Consider the following 24,101-nt stretch of genomic DNA (forward strand, 5'->3'; position numbering starts at 1 on the left):
ATTGAACAATCTTACAAACTGTACCAGATGGACACATAAGTTTTCATCTAAATGATTACTATAAATGTTGGCAAGCTTTAGTGAGTGAACTTCAATTTCATTGAGAGTTAAATTTCCAAAATGATGTAAAAATGCAAAATCGGAATGAGTAGACAGCCTCTGACTTAAAGAGATAATGAAGTGATAAGTGATCTCTTACAGCGATAAAATTTTGAATTCTAAACTTCTCTGGTGTTCTCATATCTTTCAAAATTGTAACGTCTTGACTGTATGATTTATTTAAGTGATCTAAGTACTGCCACTCCTGAATTAAGGTCAATATTTGGATCTTGAAGAATACGACTTATGCTGTTTGTCCTCCCTAATATCCTCGCTGTTTCCAGTAAACACATTCGATTATAGGTACAAACCATTTGCAATACTAGGAATTTTAAATTGTTGCTCATAGTCTTCCGAAATTTTGGATGATGCTCATTTTATCTGATTATAACTTTTAACTAGTTCTTTTGCGGCATCACCTCCATGATCATCTAGTAGTATTTGCTCTTTTAGGAACAATAATATTTTTGCCACGGTCTGCGTTGCTGTCGCTTAAAGACGCAGCATTTAAACATTCTGTTAACAGGTAAAATTTAATAAAAAATTTTCCTCTTGGTAAAAGGTATATTAGTTTAAAAAGCCCTAAAGGGCTACAAACATATAAACAAAACGTTTTCGCTCTGTAACAAGAGCATCATCAGTGTTACAAGAACATGGTGAGCCAACCAAAAAAATACAAAGGTCAAAGCCTCTCAAAAAACAGACAAAAGTCTTATATAAATTAACACTTCGAAAAATCCAAAGGATGGATAAAATTCTTAAGGATAAGGCCCTAGGGCAACATATGACTCCCACACGTGTTAAGTGGGTCTAACTGATGGGTCAACTAGTTGCCTGCCACCTCTTATAACATAATGACCTAGTTACCTTTTGACCCACTTAACACGTGTGGGAGTCATATGTTGCCCTAGGGCCATATCCTTAGGAATTTTATCCATCCTTTGGATTTTTCGATGTGTTAATTTATATAAGACTTTTGTCTGTTTTTTGAAAGGCTTTGACCTTTGTATTTTTTTGGTTGGCTCACCATGTTCTTGTAACACTGATGATGCTCTTGTTACATAGCGAAAACGTTTTGTTTATATGTTTGTAGCCCTTTAGGGCTTTTTAAAATACATAATATAGTTCTTCTAAGTTGCAGTTGCAGCTTTTGAAACTAAATTTAGAGAGTGGGCGACACAAGGAATCCACAACTCCAAGATATTAAGGTACATATCCATACGTGGGTGCTCCGTGCTCGGTATAGCAGCTCCACATAGTGGATACGTTGGTGCTCGCCCCACGGCGCTCACCCGCTCACCCTCTTTGATTCAACCGGTTTGCGGGTTATTGTATGTAGGGGAGCGCATGCCGTATTCATTTGAGCAGCTACACCGAGCACGGAGCATCCACGTATGGATACGTACCTTTTTGTTCTATAATTTCAGCCTGAACACCATTGTATTTTCCACTGATAATTGACGCATTAACGTAGGATGGTCTCCTGCAGTTTTTCAAATCGATATCATGTTCTTGCAAAAATGTCATTAGAGAATTAAATATGTATATCTTCTGCTTTATGACCGCGATTTGGCAAAAATATGGTAAACCTTTCAACAGGAGTGAAACCTTCTATGTAACGAAATATCACAGTTAATCGATTGGTATGAACTGAATATTTTTTGACTTCTTAATCCTTGAAACTATTTCATTTAATACGTTTTGACCCATCGGATGTACAATTTCCTCACATATGGTTGATGAACGATAGTTGACATGTCCGCTTCCAGGATTTGAATATTTATTAATATGGTGCTTCAAAAATTGATCATATTCAGCTAATAACTGGAGTATTCCCAAATAATTTTCATTTTGTAGTGATGAACTCGACAACTCATTTTCGCTGCGAAATGCTAAATCTCGTTCACAAATAAACTTTTATAACACTAAAATTAGTCTGAGTATTTTCCAATAATTCTTTATTGCTTCGGCCTGATTTGCAGTATCAATACGCTCAATTCTTTCGTGTGCTTTAGATATTTCGTGGTCCATAAACCTACTATGTATCTGCATGTTTCCAATCATTCCTCTGTGTCTAAAATGTGTACGAACACTAGATAAGAATTTACAAACGAAGCAATACACTCACCCGGTGGAAGGTCAAAAACATAACCATGAACAATGTATTATATTATCACTCCTACGCTCCTTCATTTTATACTTGACATTGTCGATGTCGAGTTCCTGTATCTCCTGCCAATATCTGTTTAAATGAACCTCTTATGTTTCTGCCTGCTCGCCTGCTCTCCCTTAAATCCGGCCCTGGGGCCCCCTTGGGCGGGGGCCACGGAGCGCTGCTCCGGTTGCCCCAATGGTAGCTCCGGCCTTGATTATTGCATAATATAAAGATAAAAGTATTTATAAATCAACGCAATGTGAAATATTGCGTTTCGCCCGTCTGGTAATATAATTTCTCCTTCTGTTTATGGTGAACCCTCTACTTATGACCAGCTCAGATCGGCGCATGACCAGCTCAGATCGGCGCATGCTTTCCCATCGTTTGTGGGTACATGAACAAGGTTTAAAGGAAGTCCGAAACTGATACAGACTAGGTACGACTCCTAAAACCCTTCCTACTCGGCTAGTGGCTGGTACGGTCAGTACCTTGTAAGAATTAACCAACTTACTAAAATTTCTACCACCAACACTGGTAATGTACCCTCGACACTCGAGGGGATCGATGGTCCGACCGAATTTATCAAAAAGTAAATAGTCATTAATTTCACAGTAACGTGGAGTGCCAACCATGTTCCTTTTTCTTTTCACTATTATTATCTATTTCCTATTTCTCTTTGCCGACTTGAACTGGCGAAGAGTGCCGCGCCACATTCCATGGGAAATCGTCTTTAAATCAATATTTATTAGAAGTACGATAACAGCAGCGAGGTGAAAGGGGCAAATTATTTTGCTATTGAACGTGAAAATCGGAAATATTAGTACAGGGTGTCCCAAATTGGTATGTTTTGCAGGGTATTCTGAAAACTATGGGAGATAGAAAAAAGTATAGTAGTTAAGCTGCCATGACTTCTTTTCTCTTAGTGAGATATAGGGCGATTACTGAAAAATGTCGAAAACAAGTTTATAGATCTTCTTTATTAGGTTCTTCAGTTCAATTAGCAGCCTATTGCATAAACCAAACCAAAAACTGTACAAAGCAAGTCCTGAAATTAGTATTCCCACTACCACAGAAAAAACCCAGTATATTCTGCTCTATCACATATACAGGGTGTCCAGAAACTCTACCGCCAAACGAAGAAAGGAGATTCCTCAGATAATTTTAAGACAATTTAACTCAATTCATCTAGTCCGAAAATGCTTCCTAAAGGAGCTAGAGCTATCTATTTGAAGATGGCGTCTGGTAATTAGTTTTTCTTAAATATCTTCAGAACGCTTCTATTTAGAAAAACGAAAATTGGTACACATATTTATCTTCCAGAGATAAATCGATTTCATCCATTGCAAATTTCTAGTACCGGTCATAGGCGTCCGTTTTGGGCAGAGCAACAGTTATATTATCGCATAACTATTTTGTTTTTAATTTTTAAGCATTATTGAGTCTGGATTATTAAAATGTAAGGTATTACAGTACTAAAAAGTACTAAAAAGTACTTTAAGTCGATAGGATACACTGTTTTCTAGAAAAATCGATTTTAAAATTTTTTGTTTTTGGGATATCAAAAAAAAATAAAAAAAAAACTATTTAGAAAAACGAAAACTGGTACGTTTATTTATATTCCAGAGATAAATCGATTTCATTAATTGCGATTTTCTAGTACCGGTCATATGCGTCCGTTTTGGGTAGGCCAACGGTTATTTTATTTCATAACTTTTTTGTCTTTAATTTTTGAGAATTTTTGACACTAGATTATTAAATTATGAGGTATTCTAGTAGTCAAAGCTCTTGCTTTAAGTTGGTAAAATACACCGTTTTTTTGAAAAAAATTTTCATTTTTTTTTCAAATTCAGGAAACGAAAATTTTTTAAAATAAGAGTACCTTTTAGTACTAGAATACCTCACAATTTAATAATCTAGTATCAAAAATGCTTAAAAGTTAAAGACAAAAAAGTTATGCGACAAAGAAACCGTTGCCCCACCCAAAACGTACGCCTATGACTGGTACTAGAAATTCACAATGGATGGAATCGATTTATCTCTGAAAGATAAATATGTGTACCAATTTTCGTTTTTCTAACTAGAAGCGTTCTGGAGGTATTTAAGAAAAACTAATTACAAGACGCCATCTTCAAAGAGCTCTAGCTCCCTTAGGAAGCATTTTCGGACTAAGTAAATTGGGTTAAATTGTCTTAAAATTATCTGAGGTATCTCCTCTCTTTGTTTGTCGGTAGAGTTTCTGGACACCCTGTATAGGCAAGATATCAACAAAAATAGCCAAACACATAATAAATAAAGGAATACACCCATACCTCGCTATACGGCCGCTCTTTATGCGGCATTTCGCTATAACGGCCATCTTCAATTAAGGCACGTTTTCGATATACGGCCTAAAATGTTTCGCTATAACGGCTAGCTGGAGAGAAATTTTTTTAAATTTGCAATTAAAAAGAAGACATTAAAAAATATTTGCATTTTGAAAAAAAAAAGAATATGGCCAGAATGTGTAAAAGTACACATCCTACTGAAGCAGAAGTGAAAATCCTTCCTGAAATTAGCCCAAACATTTTGTATCTAGCACATAATCTCGGCTTTGAAGGTTTGAACGAACGAGATGTGCTTGATCTACTTGGAGCTGATAGGGAACCCGCTTCATTTGAAGAACTCATTCAGTTGTAAACAGAACTGGCACTTAATGAAGAGACAGAGCCTGTTGTTTCCAACAGCTAACATCAAAACATTTGTCGAAAGCTTTTCCTATTTCGAACAAGGAATAAATATCCTTCTTGAAAACGATCGTGGGGCGGGAGCACGCCAAATAGAATTTTATTTTGCTGACGCCACAAAATAGAATTTCATAATGGGAGAATCGACGGTTGCTAGGGAACGTGACGTCACTAAAATAGAATTCTATTTTAGTGTCGTCACGTTTCTCCCATTATAAAATTCTATATTGTGACGTCAGCAAAATAGAATTCTATTTGGCGTGCTCTGATGCTCTGGGCCCTGACGTCGAATGTATCGCGAAAATTTCTCGAGGAATTAGCTGTTATGTTAGAAGAACGAAATAGACAACATGTCAACACAAATAATGTTGGACAGTTTTTCTAAGCCAGGTCCATCCTTACCAGTGAAAAATGATGACAGCTGTCATCTGCAGGTTACCATTTCTTCATCGTTCTTCAGATTAAAGCCATTTAAAAAAAATGTGTGCATACATACACATATTTTATGTAACATGAAATTGTTTCATTTTTGTTTATAGATTTTTGTTGGTTTTTGGAGTATGTTACATTTAACATATTTAACAAATTTGGAACCGATCGCATTGAATTTATATGAATTTGTATTAGAATAATTGATTCGTTATACGGCTTTTCGCTTTGCAGCCAAATTTTGTGGAACGTATCTAGGCCGTAAAGAGAGGTATGGGTGTAACACCAGCTTTCAGAACAAACAACAACTTAAGCAAATACATGAAGAACAACAAGAGCTAAAAGAAAACGAAATTACACAGTGGTGTCACAGATTAACCCAACACAGATGCGAAACCCTGGCGATAACTCTGGTACCGAGTTTTGGTAAACTCCTCCCACTTTGAGTTACCAAAAGGGTAGTCGCTTAGTAGCTCGCTTAGTATGTAGGCTTAAGCTTATTGTCAGTTCCTGAATAACCTCGACAGTACATGCGCTTATTGTAGTGTTAAATTGACGGGCTGATTATTGGGAATTTTTTCTATTTATCAAGTGTGTTTAAATAGTTTTGTTATATTTTTAAAAATGGTTGGATATACGTGTATTTGTGAAGGGTGTTCATCTAAGACGGGTCAAGGAATATCATTTTTATAGATTGCCAAAGGATGAAGTAAGGTATGTAGTGTCATTAATAAATTGATTTACTTTCTAAATACTGATTAAGCGGCATATTACTTATATCATATTAATTATATTAATCTCGAAACTTACATAAAAAGGTTACTCAAGCTATGTGTGTTAGAAATAGTTCCAATAGTATTTTTTCAAGAAATATTTTGATAAGTGTGAAAAAAAGCCTGTCTTGAAAGCAGTAAATTTTAGTTACTAGTAAGAATGAATAACGCCCTGTTATTGAAGATAGTCAAAATAATCTTAAAAAATAAAAGAGATATTAACAAGACATTAATTTTTTATTAAAAAACATTTTATGTTATAGGAGTGAACTATGGTTAAAATCTACTAAAAGACAAGATTTGTTAGAGGAGGATTTAACTAAATACAGAATTTGTGAAAAGCATTTTGGAAATAAATTTTTATGCACATCTTCACGACGAAAACTCTTGTATGGCAATGCTTTGACGTCAATTTTTACCGAATCTAAAGATATCTGCGCGAATACGTCTGAGGAGCCGCCGAAAAAAGTTCAAATATTGTCAGGTAAAAAATTAGGTAAATATCAATAATTTCAATAATAAAAAGATATGATTTTTCAGATAATAGAATAACGCCTGCGGCGGAAAATTTACAGGTAATATCCTCTAAACAAGTTTCTATCAGCCCCAGTAAGGAAAAAGATGGACACATTTCTACAAGAATTACAAAAGATGTTTCCCAGTTATCACCTTCAGTATCATTACAAACACCAGCATCTTTTATGTATAACTTGCCACTTGAATATAAACTGAAATGTAAAATCAGGTTTTTAAAAAGAAAACTTTTGAATAGAAAAATATGTAAAAAACAAAACGGTACAAAACAAAAGTTAGAGCAGTCTAAAAAAATTATGTGACAAATTTCTTAATAAATCATTGGCCGAACTTGTAAAAACTCAAGCACTGTTGCAGAAAAAAGTCCCAAAGGCCAGAAGATATTCTCAGGAATACAAACAATTCGCTCTCACATTATACTTTCTTTTTTGGACCCAAAACTTATCACTTTTTGAAAGAAAAAAAATCTTTATTTAACAACTAGACGTTGTTTATAAAATTAAATTTAATTATATCATTAAATAACCTGGAACTTGAAAATTATTATATTAACAACACTTTATCTGGTTTTGTTCTGGAAGGCCATACCTGGAATTCCCAAATTACTGTCACCAAACGACTGTCACTTTTCTAATACCTAGTTTACTTTCTCTTGTTTTGTTAAGGATAAAACTTTGTTTTGTTTTGTAGCTAGTTTACTTTCTCTTGTTTTGTACCTACCTAGAATTCCCAAATTACCTTATATTTATATCGTGTTCACTTCCAAGCAACTTTTTATTATTTTTCAATATACACAGAAATTTAATAAATGACCATTTATATATAAATCTTTAACGATTGTCATTTTTCTAACAGTTAGTTAACTTTCTCTTGTTTTGTTAAGGACATACTTAGAATTGCCAAATTACCTATTGTATTTTTATTTTCTTTTTCGTTTAACACAGAAATTTATTAAATGACCAATGTTTTGTTAAGTTTTGTTTGTCTTAATTTTTAGTGTAAATAACAAATCAGGTGTAAAAGTATGTATTATATCTCACAATAAAACACTGAAAAACGTTTGTTTTCTCTACTTCCACAAAATTTATTACAACTATGTTATTACTACAGCTGTTTCGGCAAAGTGCCTTTCTCAAGTGATATATTTTACAATGTGTTTGCCTTTTTAAGTCTTTAACTGAAGAGATTGAGGATTGGGGAGCTGTTTGTCTCGAGTTGGTCATTCAGAATTATATCTGTATTTTTCAATTTACCAATTTTGAATGACCAACTCGAGACAAACAGCTCCCCACTCCTCAACCTCTTCAGTTAAAGACTTAAAAAGGCAAACACATTGTAAAATATATCACTTGAGAAAGGCACTTTGCCGAAACAGCTGTAGTAATAACATAGTTGTAATAAATTTTGTGGAAGTAGAGAAAACAAACGTTTTTCAGTGTTTTATTGTGAGATAAAATGAACTTCCATCAAGTAACGGTCGAATCCATCAAGTGTGTATTATAGACCAAATGAACTATTGTGTAGTTATCAATTGTATTGGTGCAAACACCGGCACAACAACTGTGCTCCTTAGTTTCAAGGTTACCAATTTTTGTACCGGCATCATAGCATAGCTTTCGCATCTGTGTTGGGTTAATCTGTGGTGGTGTAAACAAACTTCTGGATCATAATGTAAGGACCACAGTGGTGTATACAAACTTCTGGACTTCTGGTCCAGAAGACTCCAATGAGCAGGACACCTCAGAAGACATTCTGACCAAAGAACAGTAAGACTGGTCTGGGAGGAAGTCCCAACTGGAAGGAGACCACGTGGACGTGTCGGCTAAAACCCAAGTAAGTCAACTTACGCATGTGGTTACTGTCAAAAACTTACATCGGTCAAACTGGCAGAACCTTTGACAAACGTATCGCAGAGCACAAAAGGGCTTCCAATAATAGATAAACAGATTCTACGTACACACATCACCTTCTAGATCATAATCATTATTTTAATGACCAGTTTTAAATTCTCCATAATTCTCCATATTGAAAATATGGAGAACCATATTGAAAATATGGCCTTAAGCTATCTTTACGATATTCTATGGAAATTAGTAAATTCAAAAATACACATATAATTCTGAACGAACAACTAGAGACAAACAGCCTCAACTTATTCAGTTAAAGACTATAAAGTGAAGACAAACAGTAAAATATATCACTTAGAAAGCTACTCTGCCGAAACATCTGTAGTGACATTATAATAATAATAATAGTCTCCCGTTTTATACCGCACGCGGCTTTGGGAGTATAGCAGGGTAGTCTGCTATATCTAGGGCCTACGGTATACAAGGAAGGTAGCAGGGCCAGTGCTACGCTTCAACCGCCTATTATTACCCCTGATTTTACCCAAGGTACTCATTTTATTCAGGCTGAGTCGACCTGGGGCCTATAGACATTTTTAAAAATGTCTAGTTGTTCTTGCCGGCGGTAGGATTTGAACTCCGGACCACCGGCATGCGAGGCAAGCACACTACCACCTGCGCTACGCCGGTCCCTGTAGTGATATTAACTTGTAATAAACTTTGTGGAAGGATTAAAAACAAAAGTTTTCAGTGTTAGACCAGGGTTCATCTGTAAAAATATTAGTACATTTGGATGTGGTGACTCATATTTTTTGCAGAAATTGCTTGAAAATAACTCATATAATAATATCTGAGTTATCCTCCCACTCAAAATGGTCCAGAGCATTGTTTAAATAATCAACATGTAAAAAAATGAAGGAAAAATTCGATTTTTTTCTTGGTTTTTTGATTATAACTTTAAAAGTATTCATTTTCGAGAAAAGTTGCACCGACATAAAAGTTGCGTAATTGAATTTCCTACAATATAGAATTAACCGAAAATTTTAAAAATTGTCGCCCTTGTTGCAAAATAGCAATAATTTCGAAAAACTCATAAAAACAAGTACATATTCGCATTTTACGTTTTTCAATAATTCATGCTACACTTAGGACCTTCATATTTCACCCAGAAAAACTTTATGATATGATAAAACAATACTGTAAATTTCATTAAGATCGGTTTAATAGATTTTGCCAAATAAATTTTGCAATCCAGCTTTCGCAAAAAAAAATCAATTTTTTCAAAATGTTGCAGCACTGAAAAGAAAGCAGACAGCAAGTTGAATTTTTTTTGAATATAAAAGAATAATGTCCCTTTCATTTGCAATTTGCAAAATTAAAATCGGTTAACTACCACGGCGTCAGGAATTTTTTTAAATAAACATTAATTTTTGGTGCTACGCGCAGGACAACGGATACGTTCACTCTGATTGGCCATTCAAATGACCTTTGACAATGAATGATAAATTTTAATTTTTAGTACATTTGGGACCGTTCAAGTATTACGTAACGCAGGTTGGGTGGGGGGTCAAAAATCTTCAAAATTGGCGTTACGCAATAGTTAAAAACCCATAAGGGTGCGTTACGTAGGGGGGGGGGGGGTTAAAAATCTTCAAAAATCGCGTTACGTAATACTTGAACGCTCCCTTTTGAAAATAATTAAATAAATTTATTTATTGCAAAATAAAAACACATACTCTCTCCTTTGAAATAACACTATTTTTAGCAAAAACTTTCTTTGTTCATATATTTTAACTTAGAAAATAAAAGTGTATTATTTTTAAACATTGTTTAAACAATTTTTCACAAACAATCAAATTAGTTTGATTTTTCTGGAATTAAAATATCAACATACAACAAAATATAGAGTAAGAAATTAATATATTAGATAAAGATTGGAAGAAATTTTGGTGGAAATCAACTTGTGTGAATTGAACACCGCTTTCCTGCGCGTAGCACCAAAAATTAATGTTTATTTAAAAAAACTTCCTGACCCCGTATTAGTCAACCGATTTTAATTTTGCAAAGGAAAGGTACAGTATTCTTCTATTTGTAAAAAAAACTTAACTTGCTATCTGCTTTAATTTCAGTCCTGCAACATTTTGAAAAAATGATTTTTTTTGCGAAAGCTGGATTGCAAAATCTATTAAACCGATCTTAACTAAATTTACAGTATTGTTTTATCATATCATAAAGTTTTTCTGAGTGAAACATGACGGTCCTAGGTGTAGCAGAAATGGTTGAAAACGTAAAATGCGAATACAGTGGAACCTCGATTATCCGTCAGGGCACCGGACCAAGGGTATGACGGATAATCGAAAAGACGGTTAACAGAACATTAAAAAAATTCAAAATTCATAGTACAGCTCTCAAATTTTATTTGTATGTTTTGTTTGACAATATAAGAGAGATTTGTGTTCGTACAACCTAATCAATTTGTCAGCTGTAGTCTGTGTCAGCTTCTGAATCTGCTTCCTCCGCCTCTGTTGCCATTTCAACGATTTCATCATCTGTCAACAATTTTGCGTCCTCATCACAAATTAACCATTCTTTTATGTCATCTTTAGGCCACGAAAACAAAACAGTTAATTCATTCTTAAAATATGGTGATAGCAAAACTGTACATTTCAGCGAATTTCACTTGGCCTATCGACTTATCGCAATGCTCAAACAAAATGAATTTATGACTCATTTTTTACTTCTGTAGTCAATACAACTTATATATGGACCCTGACGGTTAACAGAGGTGACGGTTAATGGAGAGACGGATAATCGAGGTTCCACTGTACTTGTTTTTTTATGTTTTTTTTCGCAATTATTGCTATTTTGCAACAAGGGTGCTAATTTTAAAATTGTTTAACCAATCTTGTATTGTAGGAAATTTATTTACGCAACTTTTATTTTAGTGCCACTTTTCTCGGAAGTGGATACTTTTAAAGTTATAATCAAAAAACGAAGAAAAAATCGAGTTTTTCCTTCACGTTTTGACATTTGATTATTTACACAATGTTCCGGACCTTTTTGAGTGAGAGGGTAACTCAATTATTATTATATGGGCTAATTCCACGCAATTTCTGCAAAAAAATTAGAGTCGCCTCTCAACGTCCATCTCAAAACAGATCCGCCCTGGACTACGTTTTATTGCCATATAAAATGTATATTTTTAATGTATCAATAAAAAGTCTGGGCGTTTCTATTTTTAGATCCCGTATACATGAAGGCGTTAGACGCCGCGTTTCAAGTTACCAAGGAACGAGTGGTATCGTACAAATGCAAGAGCGCGTTTAACAGGTAAACCGCGGCATTAAGAGGCTACAGTAGCGATCAACAGGTAGCAACAAACGCGTTCTAAGATTGCGGCTCTAATTTTAAATATTTTGTCGAGATATTTGGCACACATATCCGTAATACAGTGGAACCCCGATAAGTCGGCCCCCGATAACCCGGAACTCCGGCTAACCCGGACCGATTTTTATCAGACAAACATTTCAACAATAAAAATGTATGTAATATAATATTTGAGAGATAATGGGTATTTGTGTAATTTGAACTACATATACCATAGTAAAAATGACTCATGGCACACCACATTCATTGTCGCGTTATCGAAAACAACAGGCACCTGTAGTATCCTTTATTTATTTGAAACTGTCTTAGCATTGTTTAGAAAAGACTATTAAAATTATTTTTTTAACAATCGTCTTAGTCATCACTGTTATTAAATAATATAACATCAGAGACGGTATTGTGTGTAGTAAAGTCGTATTCTTCACTTCCGTTCTGTAATCGTTCGTAAATCTATTCAGATTTTGTGTTTGCGTGTTTTTTGTCTATAAGGGCGACAAAACGTAAAAATGTAGTGACAATGGAAAAGAAACTAGAAGCATTAAGTAGAATTGATAAAGGCGAATCTTGCAGCATTATATGGTGTCGGTACGTCTACAGTATCGGATTGGAAGAAAAATAGAACTAAAATCGAAGAATTTTTTTTCAAAATGATAACAAAAGACAGTTTGGACAATCGGTGCAAAGCTAATAAAGCTAAGAATGAGACTCTTGACGACGCTTTGTATGTGTGGTTTTGTGTGGAATGCGAACGTGGTTTACCAGTGTCTGTGTGACAATTATAACGGAGTTTATCTGTAAGCATACCATATTTTATTAATTTTTACCATTTTCTCCGGCTAACCCGGATTTTCGATAACCCGGATCGACCGCGGTCCCGATTAATCCGAGTTAACGGGGTTCCACTGTATAAGAAAGAATGGCGGTACAGAGCCCAATTTGAAAAATATATTAATATGTGGAAATTACTCTATAACTAAATAAAATATTGAATAAAACAATATGAAAAAATAATTTTTAAGAAACGCTTTTATTTAATTATGAGTGACTAAAAGTTAAAATATAAAAAAATCAACTAAAAAGCAAAAAATAAAAAAAAATCAAATTCGACGGATTATTCGAAAAAAACGTTCGTTAAAAAAATGAAAAAATCTAACACATTCGTTAAAGAAAAGCGTGGGGCGAAAACCGTTTATTCGACGAAGACGCGCCCCACGCTTTTCTTAATCGAATGTGTTAGATTTTTTCATTTATTTTAACGAACGTTTTTTTCGAATAATCCGTCGAGTTTGATTTTTTTTATTTTTTGCTTTTTAGTTGATTTTTTTATATTTTAACTTTTAGTCACTCATAATTAAATAAAAGCGTTTCTTAAAAATTCTTTTTTCATATTGTTTTATTTTTTACTTTTTAATCTTACACTTTTCAAACATTAACATATGTCGTCATGTTTAAAAAAAAGGATGTAGGTATATGACAGATACCTTTTTTGCATTTATTTTAACTTTTAATACATACATTGTACATTTTCTGTAATTTCTTCATACATTTCTTAAATCAAAATCATTATTTACGACTATTACAGTTTTCGCAGTATTTCCATCTCTTGTAATACTTTACTATTGCACGGTGTAGACGCTGTTAATTTCTCGCAATGCAGTTCTTCGATACGCAAGATGTCTAAAGGTACGTATCTATACAAGGGTAAACCTCGCTCGGCGTAGTAACTCCATTTAGTGGATACGTCGGTGATCGCAGCTTGGCGCGTACACTCTTCGTTTCAACCGGTTTGCGGTTTATATGTAAAGGAGAGCATGCTGTATCCATTTGAGCAGCTACACCGAGCGGGGTTCACCCTTGTATGGATACGTACCTTAATGATCGCACTTGGCTCAATGAAACGTATGATTTGCAGGCTCAATGCAGGCTTTTAAGCCTGTCCTTACGCAAACACTTTCGGGCCCAAGTTCACTACAGCGCAGCGTAGTCAACAGTCGAACCTTGCGTTTTATGGACAGTCGAAGCCCACGACAATACTAAGGGCAGCATTTGTCCCTCTGAGGTACCATAACTTTTTTTCGCTGAAAACTGGATAGAAATCGGACAGAAACTGGATAAATTTGAAACTTTATTGTTTATATATGAAGCATAACCTAAACAAATAACGTAAAAAGTGAAATTATGTATAGTTCATATAATTAGCTACAATCTGTAAAAGTTTAAAATTTTTACATTGTAGAAAACAAGAGAATTTAAGCATTCTCCATTAAAATCTTTTTTTATTTAAACAATTCATAAACATAAAAAAAATTGATCGACTATTCGTGTATTGTTCCCGCGAATCCATATGTCTGCAAAATTTCATTCATTTCTATTGAAGAAAAGGCAGTCAAATTAACATCTAAAGATTTGACGCAAACGATTGAACTAAATAAAAGCGTTTAAAAAAGGAGCCTGCACCGCCATTAAGAAGAAAAAAAACTTTCTTCAAATAAACTTTTTTATCCCATGCCTACATTTTGTGTAATCTTGGAACTACTAAAATTTTTTATTTCTAACAAGAAATCGAACATATTATAACTAAATAACTAATTAGGCAACATAGAGAAATTATGACTGTCATTTTGACAAACCTGCGTCAGATTTTCTCTAATCTGTTCCGTCATCTTTATCGACATCTGTTCAGTGCAGTAGTGTGTTAATTTAAGAACTCGTTTTTGTTGTTTCATAGGAAAGTAATGTTTATTGATAGTTAATTTATTATATATTTGTTGTTGTTGTATAAGTTGTTGGCCTCTTCGAAAGAATAGATTGTTGTTAATTGTGAGTTTTAGTTTGTTATATGTAGGTAGGTAAGTATATTTTACGTAAAAATATTTCGAATTCTAATGCGAGTATATAAAGTTTTAGGAGGATTTTTTATTCTAAAAATATTATCAACAGTTTAACAAAATGGAAAAAGAAAATCAAACGAAAAATAAAGTGAAACCTTCCAAGAAAAAGTCCATTAAAAACCGTACCAAAATTATGCGAAAATCGAAATTTGTTTCGCTTCACAACAAAAAATGATTATTTATTATTGTTTTATTATTAGATATTTCATGCAAATACCTTTCTAAATACCTATCTTAACATAAAATTTTCACCCATTTTGGTTTATTTTTGTATCTATTTATTAATAATAAAATCGTTTTCTATTACTTCCATTTAGCGCGACTATGATATTGTCAAAATATTAATCTTAGATAATGTCAAAGATTACCACTGTTGCCAAAGTTTATGATACTATCTCCCGAAGTTATTTTGTTGCTACCTGTTGATCGCTACTGTTTACTCTTAAGCTCTTATGTGTACGGGGTCTTAGACACTGCACAGCAGAAATTAGTGTTATGTAGAAATTTTGTCATGTTTTATATACTTACTGTCCGCTTTCGCACTGTGCAACACATTTTCTACTGGTTAACAATAAAACATCCGATGTTAAATGTCTATCGCTGGTCTCGTATTGTAAATACCTAAAACAAGGTAAATTTTAATAAAGAAAAATATATGTATACAGTGAAAAATTGTTAATTATTTTTTATATACAGACTATTTTTTATCAATAGTCTTACAACATCTTAACATTACATCTCGTGGGTAGCGATATTTTTGCTGTGTACTAGTTTTATGGTTACGTTACGAAGAAGTAGCCCAGACCACAGTATATAGAGGTTCCACAGTAAAATCACTCTTCTGTCGGCACTTTGATCTCAGGAAGTAATACCGGCAGTACGCAATTGGTAATTCACCAGTGGCGGATGCGGGTTTTCCCTGTTAAAAGCCGTACGTTTCTATGCGAATAGCAATGCGAGAGTGGGGCAAAAGCGACTACAGATTTTACTTCCAATTTTTCGGAGAGTGGTTCTACTGTCCCTCTTTATACTGTGCCCAGGCAATTAAAAAGCTTAAAAATAATCAGGCACAAGGTGGCGACGATATACCCGCAGAGTGCTTAAAACTTAAAACGCGGAGGAGAAGTGTTGTACAGTTCTATCAGTGTGGGCCAAAGAAAACAGTCCACCTCGATATTTAGCAGTATTTATTAGATTTTAAGGAAATGAAACAGGTCGATTTTTAATCTAAGGGGGACACATGGCCCCCTCCTAGAATTTAAAAAAATATAATTTAAATATTTGCAGTTCAAATGTTTTTAGTTTCAAACGCGTGTATATGTACAAAACAGGAGATAAATATATTATTGTCTGGACTAGAATGGAAAAAAAGCAGTATCGAAAGCTTCAAGAATGACATAGGATGTTTTGCAAATTAAAATGTTGATAATTTTACAAAGTGCCAATTTTTAGAACGACCTTGGCAGCCATCAAAATCTTATTAATTTCCATATTCTGTACACACAAAGAATAGAAAAGAAATAAAGCATTATTTGGGTCACTAGCACTTAGAACAAAGGAGTTGGTTGGTACTTTCGCATAGTCAAAAGGGATTGTTTACTTATCAAGTAATGCGTTTTATCTTTCTAACGAAAAAATATAGTCACAATAAAGGGATGATAATCATGAAACCTTTCAACATCTTTCACCAAACTCATGGTCAAAGACGGAGCCATACCAACCCACGAAAAAACATCCTACCACAAGGAGTGCGTTCAGGTTGGGCTGAATTTTGTACAAAGTTATCACAACCCGCAAATGTCAATCATTAACCAGATATAGACTCTATATCTATAGAGATCTAAATAGGTACAAGAAAATAGAGAATGACTACGACTAATAGTAGAGTCTATAGTGTTCCTAAGTCGACAAAATATTCCTCCAAGAGGCCATCGTGATCAAAGCCTTCTGCTTCTGGACGAAGATGCTGGACCTGATAATGAGGGGAATTGTTAAGGTTTAAAATCGCATCAGGAGATAAGACTCTTAAACAACACCTATACACAGCATTTTCTTGATTAACATACATTAGTACCACCAGTCAAAATCAATTAATAACATGTTGTGGTGAAGAAATAATTGAACAAATAATGAATCAGGTTCAAAGTGCAAATTTTTACTCTGTCATATTTGACGAAATGACCGACGTACCACACGTGGAACAGCTTTCTCTAAATTTGAGATACATACACAATAACAACATTCCTGAAGACTTTGATTGACGCTTATGAGAACATAAAAATAATTATTGAAAATCAGAAAGAAGGGAAGAACAAGGCCTGACAGGAGAAGCGTTGGGAAACATAGTATTATACTTGTTGAAAGAACTGCACTTGGATCAAAAGAAATGTGTAGGAATCTTTGCTGACTTTAATAATGCTTTAATAATAACGATAAGTTTTGAAAATCTTTATGGCATTGAAAAGTGTGTGAAAAGTGCCTTAAAACTTTTGTTTGTAACCCAAAATTTTTAAAAATTATCCCCAGACCCTCCGGTACCCCTCTCCAAAAAAAGTTCATGGCCCCTCCCAAAAATCGGTCCTGGATCCGCCCTTGCCTTATTTTTAAATAGGGAATATGGGTCGTGTGCTAGCTCATTTGAAAGGTTATTCAATTCTCTATTCAGTAGTATAAACATTAACATAATTAGTGAACTTATTAACCAATAAGTTTTCAATTTAAAAATCTTTTAGTAATATTTTTAATATTTTTCAATATAATTAATGTTGCTATTAGGATTGAAAACTTTACCTTTCAATAGGGAACTTGCACTAAAAAATGTTTTTGCATAAAATTGTTAATTTATGTTTAAAAATGTTATATTCAAAATATTACGTCTTAACAATGAATAGTGTACGTACAACATCTGATCAAAGTTCCGCGCCTAAAATTTCCGTTTCAAACAACTTCAAAAGCGCGAGCTTGGGTCTAACGTCACAGGCCACATTTATCGTTTTCGCCCGTTTGCTTTGAATGCAGTTTGCCATTGCCAGTTGTACGTGTCGAATAACTGTGACGTTTGCTCGGTATTTATGTTATTGTATTTAGTGTAGTTTAGTGTATTTAGTGTGTAATATACTTTATCAAAATGGAATACAAATCTGCGCAATATAAGTACTGTATAGTGCCTGGATGCACCTGGATGCATCAAAAAGTTCTTTTTTATGAAATTACTTTTGTCGTTTCTTGTGTTGAAAAAAGAAACAAGTAACTTAAAAATAAACAAAACTTAGTAATAAAAGTAAGAGTAACTAAAAAGTATTGGTGCTACTATAGTATGCGGTCTACAGTCATGTTTCTACTATAGCTTGCGGTCTACCGAGGGATGCTGTGTGAGTATACCCTATTCCACGAACATACGCCTGTTTTGGATTACTTCGACAACGAATATTTTACTGTGCAAAATAAGAAGAACGAAAGTAAATTGCAAATTACATTGTTGTTTATTGGAATAATTATTAGCGCCATTTACTTTCGTACTTCTTATGTTGTACAGTAAAATATTCGTTGTCGAAGTAATCCAAAACAGGCGTATGTTCGTGGAATGGCCCATATAAGCTGAGATGATAAAGATATTAACTTGTAAAATTACAATAATGATTCTCCTTATTTATGCGTATTATTAACTTTGTAAAGAAGGGTTTTGTTGGCTATCGGTACGTCTGCTAATCACCATAATCGTTTCTCAGAAGGCTTTGAACACAATAATGAAAGGCTCCAGTAGGTACTAATAAACATTACAATCAAATATAATAAACTTCATAAAAATTTAGTTTCTTTATTATTATGCAAATTACCCCGTAATCTTTTCCAGGATATACGAAATCCTTCGATTAGAGTTAGGTAGATGAAACCCACGGGGAAAACCGTTTACTATAATACATATAATGGTACCAATTTCAGTTTGAAACTAAGCTGATTGGGGAACTACTTACAATATATAAGATGAACATAAATAATACGTAGGAATTTTCAATTAAAGACGATTAAAATGAACTGTTGTACTTAATCGCTTTCTTTTGAAAACCCCTCGTGAGTAATAATACTTATACGTTATAAACACATTAGTAATTTCTAAAGATTTATAAATTTGACTTTAAAGTAAATAAACTGATTGTAGAACTATGCAAGAATACAAATAATAGCTGGTAATATCCATTTAAATACGATTAAAATGTAATACACCCGTAATACCTAATCGTAGACGTAGATGACTGTGGCCTCTGACGTCAGACCAATAGAAGGACGTTCAAGAGCCTCCTAAGATATTTGAATTTTATAGCATTTTCAAAGCGCCGTAATTAGCGTACGGGTTAAAAATATTTGTTTTTTTCGCATGCAAGCGTTTTAAGATCATGTTACCTTATGTTTTTTAATATTATTTTAATATTTAAAAATTTATGCAAGTTCCCTATTGCCAGATGACGCTAGTCACCTAATCCAGACACGTCATTTGCAATGTGGGAATAAGCTTTCATGGTTGGTCACTCCGAGTAGAGAGCAGCAATCCTACGCCTCTCCGATGATGACTCCAATAAGAGTCGAAAATCGTCGATTCAGAGTGCTGGACTGCGCCCCCTATTCTAAGTGAAAAATAAGATTGTTTTGCCTTCGCATTGCAACTGAATAAAAATAATATACATTTTTATTTTATTTTATATTAGTACTACTCCTATAGAGTAACTAGGTCCATTTTCCGTTGGAACTTTACCAAGCTGCAGACGGGGTTTGTGAATTACATAGTGTAGCATTCCTTCCCTTTTGTCTTCACTGCAGCATCCATCTGGCTTGCATATTGTAGAAGCCTTGGAGGTGTCACCTGGGAAATGGACCAATAAGTTTTCAATTTAAAAATCTTTTAGTAATATTTTTAATATTTTCCAATATTATTAATGTTGCTATTAGGATTGAAAACTTCACCTTTCAATTGCCAGATGACGCTAGTCACCTAATCCATACACGTCAGTTGCAATGTGGGGATAAGCTTTCATGGTTGGTCCCTTCGAGTAGAGATCAGCAATCCTACGTCTCTCCGATAATGACTCCAATAAGAGTCGAAAATCGTCGATTCAGAGTGCTGGACTGCGCTCTCTGTTCTAAGTGAAAAATAAAATTGTTTTGCCATCGCATTGCAACTGAATAAAAATGGTGTACATTTTTATTTTAATAACATAATTATTTATAAAGGGTCTCCAAGAAATTTTCTTTTAATTAAATTAATTGACATAAAAAGAAGAATGTATGTAATTTATTTAATTCAAAATACATTCTACTGCTGTCACAAAACACAAAAAAATGTTTTTTTTTTATAAATAAACATTGCTTTTCGCTTAATTTCAATGTTCAAGCTGCTACCCATCTGCCTCTTGGTAGGTTGAATATTGAATTTGAGCAACAAACAATGTTTACTTATCAAATAAATATTTTTTCTGTTTTCTGTCAGCAGTAGAATGTGTTTTAAGTTAAATAAATTACATACATTCTTCTTTTTGTGTCAATGAATTTAATGCAAAATAATTTTTCTTGGACACCCTGTATAAATGATGATGTCAATGTTAATATTACTGAATAGAGAATTGAATAGCCTTTCAAATGAGCTAGCACACGACCCCTATTCTCTATTTAAAAATAAGGGGTGGGGGAGTGGAAGGGAGGGGGTTGACAAATGACAGATGTATGTACCGTAAAAATATGTCACCCTTAGATAAAAAATTGACCTGTTTCGTCATTTCCTTAAAATCTAATAAATACTGCCAAATATCGAGGTGGACTGTTTTTTTTTGCCCACTCTGTACAAGCTAGTTCAAGACATTTGGCGAGAAGAAACAATTCCAGATGAATAAATAATGGGTTATTGCACTAATCCACAAAAATGTAAACAGAAAGCAATGTACTAACTACCGAGGAATGACACTAAATACCACCTATAAAGTCCTTGCAAACATCCAGCTAGAACGAATCAAAACATATACACAGATTTTTAACCAATAGAATCGCGATATGACATTCGCGATAAAGGTGACACACGCGCAGTAACCAATGGCGAGTCAAATATATACGCTTTGACAGTTCTTAATATGTAAACAAACTGTCAGACTGATAAACTACTTAATTTGTTTGCGTTACAAAATTAATAAATTTGAATATTTTTTTGTGAACGATCATACAAAAAATCGTGTATACAACTTGCATTTAATTATCATTATGAAGCTCGTACTCTATACGAAACTCGCCGCTAGGCGGCTCGTTTCGTATCCCTTATACTCGCTTCATAATGACCATCATTAAATGCTCGTTGCATAATATACTATTAAAAACTAGTCTCATTTTAATTGGCTTTAATAAAAATCGTCTTTTTGTTCTACGAATATTTAACATACCTACCGTATATGAATTTCGCACCAAATAACATTGGCTTTAATACAAACCGTCTTTTTGTTCTACGAATATTTAACATACCGTATATGAATTTCGCACCAAATAACATTCCAAATACATACTATAATTGTTTTATTTTTATTTAATAATACAGTAACAAGTATTTTAAAATTAATCTCCTTTTAACAGACTCTAATAAAAACTTATCTTTTTCGGTGTACGAATATTTAACATTCCGTATATGAATTCGGCACCGAATAACATTCCGTATAAGCGTTTGGAACCTCGCCGCCTATTGGTTAAAATATGACCGCGTGCTGCAACGAACCAATAGAAAACTCCTAGGTTTCAAATACATATACGGAATGTTTAGATGCGAACGGGAGTTAGTAGTTTTTTTATTTCACAACGCAATTGTTTAAAAAAATTAAGAGTTGAAATACGGGCAGGTTGTCAATGAAATTTCAGTTTTTCATTTCAAAGTTAATCAAGTTTAATATATGCATAATTAACATTGTGGAAAGTTGTTAAGTTAGTAAACCAAAAGAAAGGTCGCGGAGGCCAAATGGTGGGCATTTCTTTCAAGCTCATAAAAACTGAAAACGGAACATAAAAACGGAACGCGCTTAAAAAAACTGCAATATCTTGTGTTCTATGTAACGTAGAGCCTTCTGTTTTATTTTGGGTAACTCGTATAAATAATCCTCATTTGTTGTACTACCAAAAGACACAGAGCTACAAAATGCAGCGACTATCGCACCATCAGCCTAATGAATCATGTATTGAAAATGTTTCTCAGAATATATCATCAAAGAACATATTTATAGAAAAATTGAGGACGAATTTTAAGTACTCAATTCGGTTTTCGCTGTGGCCTTGGAACGCGTGATGCACTAGTTGCATCCCAAGTTTTAATCGAAAGTAGTCCAGAGAAATAAGGTTTTTGTCGAGACACTTGAGCAGCCAGGTTGAAGGTATGAAGAGAATACACAATTTAGAACAAAAAAGTCCTATACCATTTTTTTCTATAGTTAACCGTTTCCAAAAAAAAGATAACATTGTTTTCCACATACCTGTATTTTAATGTTTGGAAATTTTAATAAACTGGCAACATCGTACGCACTACGGAATAAAAACAGATAATAAGAACTCGTTTGTGATTGTGATTTACAGTATTTAAAATAATCCAACCTAATAGTAGGTACTTATGTATTTACTATTTGTTTTTGTTTACTAAAATTATTTTCTTTTGAAATGTATTGAAATACCTATTGCATAATTTTAAACGAATTACACATCTTTTAACATAAAAACACATCTTTTAACTGAACTAGTATTAGGTATTTAGTAAGGTTTAAATGTGTTGAATGCGGAGTATTGCTGAGGGCTTTAACTGAACTAGGTACATAGTTTACGGCGGAACTTAAATACACCACACCAGATAATGTCTCGGTAATTTGTTTACTTGTTAACTGAAATAATTAAGTTGTACTTACTTGAAAATAATTATTATACTGAATAGATGTTCCAAGTAATCCACTTTCACATACATCATTCTTACGACCAGAAATACCGGCAAAACATTTTGAAAGAAATTAATTATTATGCCTCTCCATTTAGTGATCTGGCATAAATAATCAACGTAATAACATAATAGGTAATACACTCACGATCCCAAAACATTTTCGGCATTGACACTAAACAGGATTCTTTAAAACTATCTGTGTTCAATCTATTTACATGGGACATGGGACTGTCTATGCTTAAATTTGCGTACCGCACATAGTTGTCAGATTTAAATTTGCATACCAAAATGTATTTTAATTTTTTGGTCAAACGGTTGCATTTATAAAAAAATGTTATAAGAGTTTATTGTTCTACATGGTGCCTTCTACCTATACCTTTAAGGAACGCACTATTTTCCGGGACACCCTGTATACCTAATACATTATAAATACAAAAATGCCCGTCACAGTTCGGACGAGAAACTTAGTTATTAACAAATAAGGGTCAAAAATGGCAGTTTTTTCGTTTAAATCGCTACAGGTAAAAATAGGGTAATCAAATATCTTATTTATAATATTCTTCTTTTTGTGATAAGCCAAGGTTTAGAATGGCACTTTTTGAATTTTCGTCCGATCCTTTTTTGTTTCGGAAAGTGCAACATAAGACTAAAATTTCAAAAATAAAAAATGTGATAACTTTTGCGAAAATGGCCTTAAGACTTTCATATTGCACGAAAAGTTGAGTCAAACATTCCATATAATGCACAAAAAATTTTAAGACGATTCGTCAATTATTAGTTTAAATTTTATTCCATTTGTTTATCGCAAAGAGCTTTTTTTCGCAATGTTATTGTTCAGAAAATAATAATGACATAGCAATTCTGTGGAAACCACATGCAAGAGTAATAGTTATATTTTTAAAGTATTGAAAAAAAAATCATTAAAAACTCGTTTTTATCACTCCGAAAAAAGTTTAGTAAAATAGAGTCATTTTTTGCTTCTAAGCAATTTGAATAACTTTGTTAATATGGACTATATAGTGAATCTACTTTAGGATTTCAAAAGCTGGTATTTTTATACGAATTTTCAGAAAAAAAACTGTATGCCTAGGTTAATTAGGTTCAAAGTTAGCCACTTTTATTATTTAATTCGCAGTTACTTCTATATACGTCAAATTCTCCTGTAACAGTAGAGAGATTTTAGACCCTCTACTTTTTGACGTACGTTAAACGTAAAACGTTATACTTGTCATGCGCATTGAGTGATAAATAAGGGATAAGTGTTTGCTTAAAATATTTTTTGAAACCCTTCAGAAAATACGCACACAGGTTAACGTTAATTGAC

The 24,101-nt window shown here is 33.5% G+C and overlaps 1 protein-coding gene across 1 annotated transcript in view; it reads right to left on the minus strand.

The window, feature by feature from the left end:
- The window catches only part of LOC126891865 (choline transporter-like protein 1), a 224,822-nt gene that overhangs the window by 74,914 nt on the left and 125,807 nt on the right, over window positions 1–24,101 (minus strand). Inside the window, exon 5 of the mRNA XM_050661191.1 lies at window positions 15,364–15,456. Coding sequence (XP_050517148.1) covers window positions 15,364–15,456 — 93 coding nt within the window. The remainder of the gene's footprint in view (window positions 1–15,363; window positions 15,457–24,101) is intronic.

This window comes from Diabrotica virgifera, chromosome 9, assembly GCF_917563875.1.
Source record: "Diabrotica virgifera virgifera chromosome 9, PGI_DIABVI_V3a".
Classification (NCBI taxonomy): Eukaryota; Metazoa; Arthropoda; class Insecta; order Coleoptera; family Chrysomelidae; genus Diabrotica; species Diabrotica virgifera.